The 15860-nt window shown below is 42.1% G+C and overlaps 1 protein-coding gene across 1 annotated transcript in view; it reads right to left on the bottom strand.

The window, feature by feature from the left end:
- Window positions 1–9587, bottom strand: part of RIC8B (RIC8 guanine nucleotide exchange factor B) — a 37338-nt gene extending 27751 nt beyond the window's left edge. The window contains exons 1-2 of the mRNA XM_074166944.1: window positions 9421–9587; window positions 5483–5530 (exon numbers count right to left, since the gene is read on the bottom strand). Of these exons, the coding sequence (XP_074023045.1) occupies window positions 5483–5530; window positions 9421–9507 (135 nt within the window). The 5' untranslated portion in view covers window positions 9508–9587. The remainder of the gene's footprint in view (window positions 1–5482; window positions 5531–9420) is intronic.
- Between the last annotated feature and the right edge of the window lie 6273 nt (window positions 9588–15860).

The raw sequence follows: 15860 nt of genomic DNA, 5'->3' as shown, positions 1-15860 counted from the left end.
CCAGACACAAAGCTTAAGGAACTATATTTCCTCAACAGGACATATAGGTCTGCTATTATTTACCCCATCTATATTGCCATCTATTCCTCAAACTTACCTTCTACTTTGCTATAACCATGAAGATTCACAGCAGACTCTACGCAATTTCAAGTAATTGAAAGGAATGCTAGTAGTAATCACAATGAACTGGACATTAAGTTTGACAACAACTCTAAGTTTCTGTGGCTCTCCAAGTTATTCAGAAGCTTCTCTTAAATGGCCCCTCTCCACCTCACATTCGGGAAAACTAAGCATTTTACATGTTTCTTACATTTTCACTAGACTATACAAAACAGTGTTGTAGAAAACCAAAGAGAAACCGTTTCTGGCAAATCAGAGATAAGATATTCCAGAAGTAGAGAGGCATAACTTGGAACTGCTGAATAAGAACGTTGGCTGATCGTTTCTGCTAACAGGGGCAGCATTAAAAGAACAGAATGTTTTATTCTGCTATTAGGTTTTAGAGTTAAGCCCAAGAGTATTTGAGATATTAGTTCAAGCTTTTGTTTTCTCCGGAAGTCAAGACAACATTTATGTAACATTTATAACCAACTGTGCTGAATAATGGGAGAATTAGATAACCTCCTCTGAAAAGGCCGTGCCAAATTCTTGCCTAGTCTTTGTGGACGGACGTGGGTGGGAAGGAAGGTGTACGCTTGCACTCTTTCAGGATTTGGTCCACTTCAAAAACTTTTGGCAGGAGCCTGCCAGATCTGAACATGGCAGAGGTCCAAGTCGCAGGTCTGAACATGTGAGACCTTAGGCCGGACGGCACTCTGCAGGTAAGGTGACGAGCATGCACAATAAGCTGTCTTGTCAGAACCAGTGGAATAAACACCTGATTCAGTCACAGAAAGGTGAAATCCTGCATAGCTGCAGTCTCAGCAGCTCTCCCTGCCCTCCCCACTGAACAGTGAGGGGGAGAACCCTTTATAACCTCCGTAACCCAGTGGTGAAAGAAGGGTTTTAATAGGAGAGATGGGTTTCACTGGCTTGACATAAAACTTAAGACAAGTAAAAACTGAAAAATGCTAGATGGGAGTGGGCAGGACCAGAGGGAATTAGAACACATGCTTACTATTAATGAAGCATACTTAGTAACTTCTCTTCTCTTACAGACTGGTACTCCCTTAAGGAGTTTCAGTAAAGCTAGAACAATAACAACACTAATAATAAGATACCCCACAGTGCGCTTGAGCTTGATATTTTTATTGGACACTCACTAACATACTTTAAAAGCCTGCAATGAAATTACTGTGAAGAGAAAAGCTCCATGCCTTTGTGGCTGCAAGAACCTTCAGACCTCCCAGAAATGTCACAGTGTCAACAGCGCTATCTAGTAACGAGGTTCTTCTGAGATTTAGAGCATAACAGCATCTTGTTCCATCAACATAGTTCACTGCTTGCATCCTGCCAAAGTTCAATTATGGTACAGTCCACAGCCTTAAGGAAACTCCCCACATCATTAATTTAATTAGGAGAGAAAGTCCCACAATACATTTGATATGATTTACTATCATTTATTTCAACACCTTTAAAACATTCAACAATGCTAGGGAAAAGACCGTTTTGGTGATTGTCTTCCTACTAAAGGAGGCCTTGAATTTTACATCCATTATGTTCAAATTGAACCTGAACAATAAATCAAGAAAACTGATCTCAAACTTTAAAGATTTATATCACAGGACTGGCCCAACACAGTAAGCCAGAGACAGCAGAGTGGAAACCAGATCTTATAAGTACTACAAGAGGTGAAGCAGACAAAACATAAGGCATTGAAGAGGAAATATATTAATCATGAAGACCCTACCACTTCAGGTAATAATATGGCTTACGAGTAATATTCTTACATTTGGCTACTGCTCCCTTTCCTCCCCCCCCCCCCCCTCCCCTAAACTCAGCATCTTCATCCAATTTTAAAAGTCAGCCTTGCTTGCTATCTTGGACAGACTTACTTTCTCTGTTCTGTCACCTGGGCAAACGGCGCTGTAGCTCCTCCCAGTTGCATAATGCCATGGATAACTAGGGAATCAGTACTAACAGGCATTTCCAGGCCACAAACAGTGCTGTGATTTTCTTGACATTTTAAGTCTGTAAACAGCACAAATATGTTGCTACTTCAGAAGCAGGATTTGGGCCTGTCAAGGTATAAATAATGGAGAACAAAGCTATTAAATGATGAGAAAATGTTTCTAAAAAACACACTTTCCTTTTTGTATTAGGACATGTGAGGCTTGAGCTGAAATGCCTGCTGCGCCCCATTGAGAGGGAGACACTACGCTTGACATTTCTCTCGAAGGTCTAACTGCCCAGTCAAGTTACCAGATACTCATTTTCTGGAGTTGATTCCAGCATGGACCTAAAGAACCAACTGTTTGCGTCAACCGTGCTATGCTGCTGTGAAGTGTTGAAGTTCCACAGACTCAACCCCTCCTAGCAAAACACTGTCAAGTACTTCTTGGCTGGCTGAGACAAATATTTTAGATTTCTAAGAGACAGTTAAGCTCCTCTGAAGCAACCACACTGCCTTAATTTCAGCTGCTATTCCAGAACACACTTACCTCTTATTGGCGATTTCTCTACTGTTTACACACACAAACCAAAAACAAGCTTTCAGAAATTCATATTTTTTTATTAGTGTATGACAAGTTAAGAAGGAATGGCACCAACGTGATCTGCCTGGTATCTGAGTAGATCTTACAGTACAACACAGGTTGCCAACGGATTTATATTCACAGCACCCATCATAAAGGTGAGTGCAGACACATATATCATTAAACAAAACAACCAGAACAAGTAACAGCTTGTGATGTATTAAGTCCTGTGGCTATGTCCAATAGACAAGTTTGATAGCATTACCTCTCTTCCTGCCTTCTAGAGGACACAACCAACTTTCCTCCTGAAGTTCAGCGTTACAAACTCACTGCTGATTTAGTTAGCTTACAGCCTAAAGCATCATGATTTGATAGCCATATTATGACAGAACAATTTTTGCTCTCTGATTTATCCAAATGTACTGTCTTTCATATTTTACAGTGTATCACTCTTGTATACTCTCTCCCCCTAGCAGTATCCAACCTAGAAAAGCACAAAGCTTAGTTATGCCTACATAACACCACAATTACACTAGAGCCATGACTTTGCTGTAAGTCTAAGGTTGTGGCTGAAACTGTGTGGTAAGGCAGAGAAAAAAAACTTGCATTGCTACTGTGGATATTTTACTTGAGCTCTTACATAGACATGAATGACTGTCAACAAGTCTGTGAGACTTGCTGGAGTAAATAACTAAAAGAGAATTTACTCTTAGGCATGAACAAACCCAATATGCAGCAAGAGACTGGCAAGAAGCATGTATTGCATTCATCGGGTTATATGGCAAGTTTGCAATAGCACCAGAAACCAAATACAAAATATCCTTAAGTCCCTCTGTATTTGTCGCCGTACCTGAACTTCAAGTCTACTACATGACTTTATTATGGATTGTTACCCTTTGCATGAACCCTCTTTCACTTCAAACATTCTAAGCTAATAGCAGCAGAACTGCTCCTACTGTTAACTCAAGTGTATTTTGGTATCACTAAACAAAAATAATGGAACTTGGTTCTGTATTAGCATTAATTCCGGTGACAATTTCAGTAGTTTGCTCTTAGCAAGAGCATGGTACCATTTTACCTTTCAATTTAAAGTATTTTTATTTTTACCTTAACTAAAGGATAAAAGGAGAATGCTAGATGTTTTACAGACACTAAGGTTATTGAGCAAATATATAGATTAAAAAGGACACATATAGTCCTGTGACCACAGTACTGAACGTCAGCTTCAAGTAAAGCCATAGATAAAGCCAAATACTTAATAATTTTATGTAAGTCTTTTGAAGCTTCAGAACTGTAGAATTCTTCAGTGGCATCTGTATGTACTCTAAAACATTCAGCTTGCAAAACTATCAAACATAATAGTTTGTCATAGTTGCTACTGCTCAACTACAGCTTTAAACACTGATTCAAATTTCCATATCCTATAATAAATGTATTTCCCATAAAAATCCTATTATAACTCTGCATTTAACACATCTAAATCTCAATCAAGAAAGCTACACATATCAGGGGGAAGGAAACCTCATGAAGTCTGTAACAGCTGTTCTGTGAGATACAAAAAGCAAAGCAGGGAGAGAGGTTTTCAGAGAGCTCCCAGGACTGTGAAAGAAACCTATTCTACAGGAAGATTGGGGAAGGCTTCTAGGCCACATTCCTGGTTTGATTTTATTTTGATTTACAAAAGACAACGGCAATATATACACCATAAATTTTATGTAACTTTCACCATTACTTTTGTGCTGAACTGCATACTCATGCACAAGAGTAAAGTCAAGCTAAGAGGTCTTCAAGTCACCTGCACAATAAACAACTGTCACTCAAGATTACTGTACACATAACTGATGGTTTTGTAAATGCAAAGGACAGAGAGACTTATCCCACCCATTTCTACCACAAAAAGACTTAAGACCTGAAAATATTTACATTTTGCACAAAATCATGGAATGAAGTGATGTGTGTCCAATATGAGACAAGTTATCCTTGCAGGAACATTGCAATTCTGATTTCAAGCTTTGCATTTCTGTTTCAGAAATAGAGGAAACATGCAGCTTCATTCACTAATGAACATCTTCTGAATAAATATGCAAATCATCCCAAAAACTAATTAGAGAAAAGAAAGGAAGGGTCTTGTTGCTACATATTATGCCATAAAAATAACAGGAAAAAAAAAATAAATCAAGGACAGACCAAGCTCTAAATGCAAGGCTGTGGATGGATCTCAAGGGACCTGTTAAGCCCTGACATACCTCTACAGCTCCATGCTATAACACACATTTCCCATCTTTGGAACCTGACATGCACAATACACATTCTGCTGATTACAGCTGCCTTTGGATTAACAGGCCTCTGTAGCTTACAGAGCAAGTAGTCTCCCTGACAGCTCCATAGCTTTTTTCTGTACTTATACCTTCACCTTAATCTGTAATATCCTTTAAGTATCTAACATAGACAAGAAATTGCAGCCTGCTGAGAGGAGAAAAAAAAATGCAAGAACTTACTGCAAAATGTTTATCTCCAATACAGAAAGAAAGAGTATCTTTACTTTATTCCCCCACCCCAGATCTGTCGTCCGTCCCACCCCTCACCCCCCCCCCCCCCATTATTTATAGGCTCTTCTGTTACTACTTTAATTCAAGGCAGAGCTTTTTGTTAGGCACATTTGCTTATCTTATTCAGAAAAAAAGGGAACAGGTAGTTGTCATGTCTCTTGCACAAAAGAAAATTAAAAACAGATCTTCATAATCGCTAATTGCGCCATTTCACAATAGCGGATAACTTAAAAGACTGCTTTTCCTTTATTGTGCTTTGAACCAGGACAGGTATGTAGCTCAATAGCCTATTTTACTTACCTTTCTTTTGTCTTCATCTGCTGGATCAAACCTGAAAATGGCCCGATTCTGTAACAGGAAAAAAAAAAAAAAAAAAAAAAAAGAAGAGTTTGCATTTGTTACATGACATCAGCTGCCAAGTATGTAATACTGCGAAACTGTTATAAAACTTGAGCAGTCTGGTTAAAACCAGCCTCAGATAATGAGGCCATAACCATGTCAACTCATGTCCTTTCCCATCCTACCCAACAGCAAGAGCTTCAGCAAGTGGCTCCAACTAATGATTTCACAGTCACCTCGCTACTGGTGCGGAGCAAGGCTTGACCTGTGGGGCTGTGCTTCTGACGCAAGTTAACAACCTCACACATGGCACTTCACACGGTGAAAAACATCGGTTAAAGTCTTATGTTTTACAGAAACCTTATTACTCAGACTCTTCCCTGAGCAGTACTTGTTTATAGGCTTCTGACTGCACTTTAGCGTTCCAAACTGGAACAACCATAGTATAATCTTACACAGAAAACAAGTAGCCCAAATAAAGCAAGCCTTACTACAAAAACTACCACTTTCCATATTGTGACAGTTTCCAAAACACATTACCAAGGTATTTGTTTCTCTGGTACAGTTAAACACAAGATAGCCGTAGTCTAACAATGAGTACTTATTTCCTGTTAAACGCTCCAAAAAATAATTGAGTCTAGCTCTAGGTTAGTATCCTGAACTATGTTATTAGTGAAATATTACTCATATGACACAAAGTTTATTCTGCCAGTCAAAGAAAACAGCAGTAATACCAGAGAGTTATTTTAATGATATTTTAAAACTTCCAAGCTAAAGATTAGGCATGAACAGCTCCTAAAAAAATAAAAACCTCAATTTCTATTATTTCTAATACACAACTTGCTACATCAGGCAAGTGACTGAAAAACAAAAGTGACCCTCCACAGCACATTAGTGGACCTCTTATCTTTCATGACAGAAGCACACAATTACACAGAAAGGCACTGGACATCCACCCTATCATCAAGGGTTACCATTATCAGTTAGATCCTCGAGGATGATAGGAAAATAATTCCTTTCCTTTATCGTACAGGGCTCCCAATAAGACTACTGAACAACACAAACTCAGCAAAATGCTAGCCAAAAGCAGGTGAACATTAACTGATGAGCAATTAACCAAGAGAAGGCAATCTTTGCATTTGAACATGAACATTTTTGAAAATTTACAAAAAGAAATGTAGTGAAAGCAAGTAGTATAAGTGCTGGAGGAAAAGAGACTTGGAATAACGATTGCAAACAGGACATCACAGAGAAGCAAGAACAGACCTATTAATTTCTCTCATTATAGTTACTCTATAGCCACCTGCGCTGTAGAACTATACTTAATCCATCCTTTCTCTTCAATTAAAGCATATTTAATTTGTATTTTTGGAAAAAAAAAAAAAAATCTAAGGAAACCTAAAGCCCAGAAGGGGCATAGGTAAAGATGTGCGTCCAGTTCTGGGCTCCCCAGTTCAAGAGAGACAGGGAACACTGGAGAGAGTCCAACGTAGGGCAACTAAGATGATTAAGGGATTGGAGCACCTCCCTTACGAAGAAAGGCTCAAAGAGCTGGGGCTCTTTAGCCTGGAGAAGAGAAAGCTGACGAGAGACCTCGTCTATGTTTACAAGTACCTAAAGGGTGGGTTGAAGGAGGATGGAGCCGGACTCTTTTCAGTGGTTCCCAGCAATAGGACATGGGGCAACGGGCACAAGCTGGAACATACGAAGTTCCATTCAAATATGAGGAGAAACTTCTTTATGGTGAGGGTGACAGAGCCCTGGAACAGGCTGCCCAGGGAGGTTGTGGAGTCCTCTTCTCTTGAGATTTTCAAGACCCGCCTGGATGCAGTCCTGAGTAATGTGCTCTGGGCAATCCTGCTTTAGGAGGGGAGTTGGACTAGATGATCTCTAGAGATCCCTTCCAACTCTGACAATTCCATGATTCCGTGATCTGGAACCTGGAGTACTCATGCCCACAGGCCCACTTTGCTGGCCCACAGACTATATATCCAAGTTAGTAACACATTGCACAGAAAGATGTAGAGGAAACATTAAGGCAAACTTAACAAGAAACACTAAGAGAAATGTCATATTGAGACAGTATTAAAAGATTCCCATCCCACTTCAAAAGAAGTGTTTAGCTACACATGTAACTCCAAGACTTCATTCAAAGACTTGAAATCCAGAATAGAAAGCACTCCAGCTCTCACTCTGTCCTTAAGAATTCAACTTAAGCCTAAATAATCTGGGGAAGCTGCTGAGAAGGTATAAAATCCAGTACAGCAAAATTAAGAAATTATGTTTGTGTGCACTTTTTGACTGAACACGTTTAACAAAGGGTCATTTTCAAGAGCAAAGACAGGAGATAAAAGGTTCCCTCAATCTGCATCCTTTCTCTGTACCTCAGAGGTCATCGAGTTAAAAGTTAGGTGTGTCTAATGACCTCTAGGCATACCAATCCTTCAGAGAAAGTGCCCTGCAACTGCATCCATCCCTACATTTGAATTTCACGTGCACAAAGGTAGCCTACGTCAAGACTGTTGCTCAAGCTTCTTCTAGACGCTCAAGTTTCAGTGAAGATATCAGTTATTGCCATTGTTACACTTATAATATATTGAACCTAAGACAGCAAACTTCAAGCCATCCCTGGGAGGCTGAAGAATAACTGTACACCAATCCATAATCATTTGGCTTTTTCCCTAATTACAAAGCCAGAAATCCTTAACTAAAAACCTGAATGTTTGTTCCTGTAACGTATTCTTAAATTTCAGCAGACAGTTAGTTCAACACAAGTGCATTTAAATTACATCCAAAGCCAAAATCCGAGTCAGTACCAGCTTTAGGAACTTGTGTGCCAGTCACGAAAGCACCTGCACATAGGAAAGACACGTGATGGGTCAAGATGCGGTCTTTACAAATGGACTATACTGCTCTACTGAAATCTAGGTGTCAAAATGCCCCTATCGGGGGAGGGGGGAAGGAAATTAATAAAATCCACCTAAAATCTAGCTTCAGTCCAATATTTGCTTCCCAACATTACCAGGGAATTCCTTCACTTCTTGACTTAACAAACACATGCCATACTGTAATGGCAGTAGACACCAGCAACTCTTATTATCCATCAGCATTAAAAGATCAACCTGTTGCAGCCCTGCTTTTAGCTGTCTCTCCTTTTCCCTTTGCTTGGTCAGAAAAGCAGAAAAATCCAGTGAGGCTTGGCAGTCCATTTTATGCTCCTACCACAGGGTTGCACATTGACCAGGTCACCGCTAAAGCGGTGCAAGGGCCTCTCTCCCAAATGCCAGCTAGAGCTGGGCAGGTTAGTGGTTACACGGGGTTGCTATTCAGGAGACCTCAGTGTTACTCCGTCCAGCCTCTTCCCAGAGATGTATGCAAGTTAAAAGGCTTGTGAGGCAAACCTGCACTGTGGAATAAGCTCTCTGTACAGCCTCGCCACCAACAGCCCACTATGCCACACGCCGAGCAGGTAAAGCACAGGCAAAACAGAAGGTCCGGGGGGGGAGGGCAGCCTGGCAACGGGCTGAATCCACCCTCGGCACCACCGAGTTTACGCTCCCGTGAAAGCCTGCTTTCCTCCGGGCACTGCCCTAGCTCCCCACCCCGACACCGCCGAGGTGCCCTCCCTGCTCAGCCCGCAGGCGGAGGCCACACGGGGCAGCGCAGGGCAGGCAGACGGGCGGTACTGGGCGGGCCGCCCCGGCGCTGCCCGCTGAGGGGACGGTAGCAGGAGCGGTGCCCCGGGGTGAGCGCAGGAGCCGCGGCCGGCCGGGGGAGAGGGACCTTCGCGGCCCGGTGCCAACGGCCGGGCGGGGCGGCGACACCGCCGTGGGGTTGGGTAGGGTGGTGGTGAGGACGCGCTCCCTCCCTCCCTCCCTCTCCCCGCAACGGCCCGTTACCTCCTCGTTGTACCGCGCCAGGACCCGCTCCACTGCCTCGGCGCCACCGCGCCCTTCCACGGCCTCCAGCACCGCGCCCAGCTCCATGCCTGTCCGTCCGCCCTCCGGCCGCCGCCTGCCCTGCCCGGCCCAGCTCCGCTCCGCTGGCAGCGGCCGCCGCCCCGCCGCGCCCTGACCTCCCACCCCGCGCCCCCCTGACGTGACGTGACGCGACGCAACGCTTCCCTTGGAAACTACCCGACTGGTAGGCAGCGATGGCACGCTATTGGCTGGAGGGGGCGGCCGCGTGCGCCCCCGAGCCCTCCTATTGGCTGCCCTCCCGTCCAGGCCCGCGGCAGGGGAGAGAGGCGAGAGGACTACACCTCCCGGCATGCCAAGCGGCGCGTAGCGCCGATCTGCGGGGCTTCGGTGCCGCGGGGTATGATGGGAGCTGTAGTCAGCGCCCTGTCAGCCCTGCCGAGAAGGGCGGCGGGGCGGGCTGAGGGAGGAGGGTTCGAGTTCCTAAGCCGCCTCGCCGGCCGGGGGAGCACCCTGGGGTTGCCCAGTAGCACAAAGCACACCCCGACATCTGCCCCCTTCGTTTGCCTGGCAGCAAAACAGAACCCTTTTCCTCACGTCCAGCCCTCCAGAGTGTGGGGGGGTGCACAAAAGTTCACCATTTCCACTTGAAGTTCCATGGCGCTTGGCACTGGTGAGGTCCCATCCTGAATCCTGTGTTGGGTTTGGGCCCCTCACAGCAAGGAAGACATTGAGGTGCTGGAGAGAGTCCCGGGAAGGGCAACGAAGCTGGTGAAGAACAAGTCCTGTGAGGAGCGGCTGAGGGAGCTGGGGTTGTTCAGCTTGGAGAAAAGGAGGCTGAGGGGAGACCTTACCGCTCCCTACGACTGCCTGAAAGGAGGGTGTAGAGAGGCGGGGGTCGGTCTCCTCCCAAGTCACAGGCGATAGGACAAGAGGAAATGGCCTGAAGTGGCACCAGGGGAGGTTTATATTGGATATTAGGAAAAAAGTCTTCACTGAAAGGCTTATTAAGCATTGGAAGAAGCTGCCCAGGGAAGTGGTTGAGTTGTCATCTCTGGAGGTACTTTGAAGACGTGTAGAAGTTGTGCTGAGGGATATGGTTTAATGGCGGACTCAGCAGTGTTAGATTTACTGTTGGACTTCATGATCTTAGAGCTCTTTCCCAACCTAAACGATTCTATGATTCTATGAAGACAGAAATCTCTGAGGAGCAGCATGGCCGGCTTCCCACAGCTGCCTGCGTATCCATTCACAGAGGGGTTGAGAGATACATATATATATATATATATATATATATATGTATATTTGGAGGGTGTGGGTGTGGGTGTGAGCAAGCAGGGCAGTGCAGAGGAGAGATGCCAGTGCCATGCTGCTGCCGTGTTCTGTTTGGGAGGTGGTGGGAGAGGAGGGTGGGCTGTATCTCTAAAGCAAGACCATAGGATTAAACTATGCTGAGGAGATATGTAGCATTTCCGTGTTGAGGGTGCCCTGCAAACAAAATTCGTTGTCCAGATAGCAGAAAATGATATATCGAAGGTAACAAAAAAACGTGGCAATAAAACTTCAGAGGGAGCTGCGGTCAGTCTGTCCTTGATGTATTAATTTCTTCAGCAGCAATTCAGGAAGTACTCCCTGGTCACAAAGAGAAACCTTTAATCTCACAATCAATAGGCTCCATGGCAGAAAATAGCACAGGAGAAGGAGGTTTCATCTGCAGATGGACAGTGGCTCCAAAGGGCACTGAAGGTGCTAAGATGTGTCGACATGTGCCCGTGTGTGTTTAAGATGTAGAACTCTAACTAGGATCTGAATTTTCTGGTTTGGGGTTTCTTGCCACAATGGGTTGAACTGAGAACCAGAACAACACAGTCACTGAACTGCAAGGAGTAACAAAATCCAGCCTGAAGTGCATGAGTCAGGTGCATGTGTATATTAATGCAGCTTTTGAAAGAAATCCAGTAAAAATAATCCTTTGGTTGATTGATTTACAATTCCATCATAAAGCATAAGCCTGCTTAGATTTACTTTACAGCACAGCAAAACACTCATTTTACTTGTACATTGCCAATTAAATTTTTCGTATAAATTAAAAAAACAAACTAAAAAATAAAGACCAGAATACTGTTACTGCCCTTTAAAGGCACATTGTTATTCATCATCGGTGCATTTTAGTTTCCACTTTAGGTAGCATATGAAGGATTAGGATTTCAATGAAAGAGGAGGACAGAATAAATTGCATCCTCTACCAAAGAACTGCCAGACCTTTTCAGATGGGCGCATACCATGAGCCCTTCCCATGTTAGTCAGCTTTATCTAAACCTTCCAAAGCAATGTCTGCCCCTGAATTTCATGGGTTTCAGGGTCAGTCACAACAGAATTGTGGGGCTGGGGAGGTCAGAGGCCATTTTTGTCAAAGGGTAGTGACCTTAGCAGCAAGAGGTAGCCTGACAAAAACAGGATTCATGCTAGTGAATGGAGTTCTCACTGCTCTTCCCCCGCTGAGTCTTTTTTCTACCTGGTAATGAAAAATCTTGAAGAATTGTAATGGATTTTTATATGCATACATACATATATGTTTGTGTATGTACATACATCTATTTAAAATATTATATATGTTATGTTAATTATGCTATAATATATAATATTACAACGTATTATATTGTATATATTACATATATCTATCTTTGGTTCATGTCAAAAAGAAAAAGCCCATGAAAAAGATCACACTTTTAATGCAATGTGTATTTGTTGTGAAAGAAGAAAGAAAGTCAGAAAATTAGCAAGAAAAAAAAGAAAAAGAGAAAGAGAAAGAGAAAGAGAAAGAGAAAGAGAAAGAGAAAGAGAAAGAGAAAGGAAAAAAGAAAAGAAAAAGGAAAAGGAAAAGAAAGGAAAAGAAAAAGAGAAAGAGAAAGAAGAAAAAGGAAAAGAAAAAGAAAAGGAAAAAGAGAAAGAGAAAGAGAAAGGGAAAGAGAAAGAAGAAAAAAGAAAAATAAAAGGAAAAGAAAAAGAAAAGGAAAAAGAAAAAGGGAAAGGGAAAGGGAGAAAGAGAAAGAGAAAGAGAAAGAGAAAGAGAAAGAGAAAGAGAAAGAGAAAGAAAGAGAAAGGGAAAGAAAGAGAAAAGAGAAGAAAATGAAAATAAAAGAAAAAGAAAAAGAAAAAAGAGAAAGAGAGAAAAATAGAGAAAGAAAAAGAGAAAAAATTAGTTGGAATATTTTGGCAGGTAGTATAAAAGTTTCTTCAGAAAGATTTGTGTATTCACAAATTTACTTTATATACACATAAATATGTAGCAAGGCAAGAAACAGCAGTTTCAGTTACCATGGTCAAAAGAAGGGCTTAATAAACAGCCTGCAGGTGCTGACTCAGGAGGTTTGGCAATTTGTCCTAGGATGATTTAAGCGATTCCTGCCCGTAACCAGCCATTCTACCCAGAGGTTATCATCCTCTCGTGAGACACTGCACTTCACAGCCTGGTATATACCTAACCCTGTGACCTGAAAGCCGAGGCAGTTTATATTAATACTGATTCTGACAGGTTCTGACCTGCGGTGGTCGAGAAGGGGGCCTGCTTTCCCTTGCAACACTTCTGAGGCAGATGGTGATGGTGACCTCTGTAGAGCTGCGTTCGGAAATCTATATATTGCTCCCCATGAGTGTTCAGTTTAACTTTCAAAGCCCTCATCAGGAAGGGGTTCAAAGGTATTTGGAAGTACGTGCTCAGACTCCTGTGGCATCAACACAAGTTTCTAAATGAATTAAAAAAAAAAAAAAAAAAAAAGAACAACAAAGGCTGTGGAGGTTCTTTTGCAAAAGACATTCAAAGCCCTATCTGGCTAATGATATTCTGTGGCTCTTTTTTATGAGCATTTTGTGGTGCTGCAGTTGGTTAAAATTCCCTCTCCTAGCACTTTGCACATGGTGTTACTGTTTTCCACACAGAAAATCTTTAACATTTCTGGGGCTGACATGTATCCAATATCCATCCTTTCTCCTGAACAGTCTCCCTGGGTTCTTCAAGTCAAGATAAATGAGTTGCCCCCAAACATGTCGAAGGATGTAGCACATTTTTATACTAAAATATTCTCACTTTCTTCTCTCTTTCAGTCAATGGGGATTAAACTTTATTGGGTTTAACCAGCTGTTGTAAGAAAATGTAGGAAGTGCTTCTGGCTTCCCTTGAGTGGTGCTGGTGTTCTTCTCTGTCCTCATCCTTCCAAAGACCCACCTTCGACTTACTGGTCAGTTCTGCCCACAAGCGTCTCACCTGTACATCCGGTCCTTGGAGGGACCACGGCAGGTCATGGTCAGCAGTCCATCAGGTGAGTGATCGATGTTCCAGTGACAGTGAATGAGTCAACGGGGTCACAGTGGGCTCTTGGCAGATGTGATGCAATGCAGAGATTTGGAATCTGCTGGAGAAGAGAAAGTGGATTTTTCTATTCTAGTGACACTGCCTTTCTCAGGCTAATTTCTCACAGTCTTGATGAGGCAGGTATTTCTGTGCTTGTTAATAATTAATAGCCCAGAATCAATGCTTTGATTCTAAAAATCTCCAGTAACAAAATGCAAAGTAGGACTTTGGTCTCAAACACATCAAAACTCCAGCTGCTAAAGACTGGCCACTCAAAAACTTCCTCATATGACTCCTTCACATGTAGACTATTTTGCCTGAAGGTGACTTGAATAAGAATAAAATAGAGGAGTTAGCCTAAGTGTGGTCCCACCTGTCATTAATAAAAGTGAAGAGTAAGTGTATATCGGGTAATAACAGCAGCTGACAGGGGTGACATTTCAGAAGGTCTGTGACACTAACCAGGAAACAAGATTTTCATCAGATACATAAAGGTGGAGATAGGCTCCTGCTGTGTTTCTGAAAAAACCCACCAGGACCTTGGCTGAATATTTAAAAGCCTGAACACTTGCCAAACCTGGCCTGGAACACCCTTCCTCCCTCAGTCCTTGCAGATCTCCAGCTCCTGTAGTTACTTTAGACCCCAAACTCTCACCAGTTTTATATGTTCTCAAGTCCTTCATAGGATAAAAACACACATGGTCACATTTAGGGGTTTTTAGAGGTTTGCAGCTTGTAGAAGTTTTTGTATTTATGTAAATTTAAATGGTACCTATTTAATTTCAAGACCTTTATTTGAGTGTGAAAATCCCTCATATATCTTGCACAACTGTACAAATAACACTTTTGTCCATTTTAGGCATAAGCATGGTTATCATCACACTGGGTGCTATCAAAGATTTTATTTACAAAACAATTACTAAAATGCCTGATGTCATATTTCCATTTATTTATTTCTTACCCATAGGGTAATAGGTCCACCATAGTTGCTTGGTGCATTTTATAATACAGAAGAAAAAGCTATGTTAATAAAATCTAACAAAAACCTCACAAATAGCTACAAATCTGACAGAAAATGTCTAAGAAAAATTCTCCCCAAAATACAATACATTTTTCCACACATACACAGTACAGAATAAGTTCAAAGGCACAGCTTTGAATTTTGCTTTTGTAGAAGTATATAGAATTATCACCACGTGAAGGAATTGAGAGAACAGTTTCATACCTGTCAATAGGTAATTAAATGAATAATCATGTTTGCATTGTCATTTTTTTTACATAATTGCTTCATATCATCATATTTAACATATGTGGCTCTGAATCCAAAATCTTCCCAGTCCCCAAGTCCCTTCTTAACCTTGTCATTATTGACCAGAGAAATTAGATTTTTCCAGATTGTGCAAACTTAACACAAATACATATATAATAAGAACAATAGTCAACTTAAGGCAGTGTATAATTCAATGCTACATGTCTTTTCTTGTCTTTTGTAAAGATCAAACTTACTGGATCAACAGAAAGGTGCATCAACGTACAAAGTTAGGTGTAAACTGAAACCTACGACAACGCATGTCTTTTAAGGAGCCAGAGAGAGGAGTTGATATGAACAAGTGATGACTTGGCAGAATGGTTTTTAAGGAATGCATTAAGAGCTTAAAAGAGGAACAGATGACAGAGTTTTGCTGAGGGTGAATTTCCTGTCTTTAATTCAAATTATAAATAGGTCCTCTTCCAGTAATTTTTTTGTAAGACTTACTAACGTTTGGCAATAAGAGAGGGGGGCAAAAATGGCTCACTCAAATTGACATCACACAGGGTTGGCCCACATGCCAGAATTAAAAAAGGCACAGACCGGCCCCAAAAGTGGTCTAGAATAGCACAAAATTCTTTTTCGGCTACAGGAACATTCAGTCATACTGGTCTGCAATCTGCCCACATTATGAACTACATTTATCTGCCCAGGTTCTTTTCCATCTTCACCTCCCCTGAAGAACATCCATGAAAAGTCCCACATGACACGAAGTTTTTATAACTCTTTTAAGTACGCGGGCTTAGCTGATACCAGTCATTT

The sequence above is a fragment of the Numenius arquata genome, chromosome 2, assembly GCF_964106895.1.
Source record: "Numenius arquata chromosome 2, bNumArq3.hap1.1, whole genome shotgun sequence".
Taxonomy (NCBI): Eukaryota; Metazoa; Chordata; class Aves; order Charadriiformes; family Scolopacidae; genus Numenius; species Numenius arquata.
Note: the sequence above shows the minus strand (reverse complement) of the source record. Positions and strands in the feature narration are given on the sequence as shown.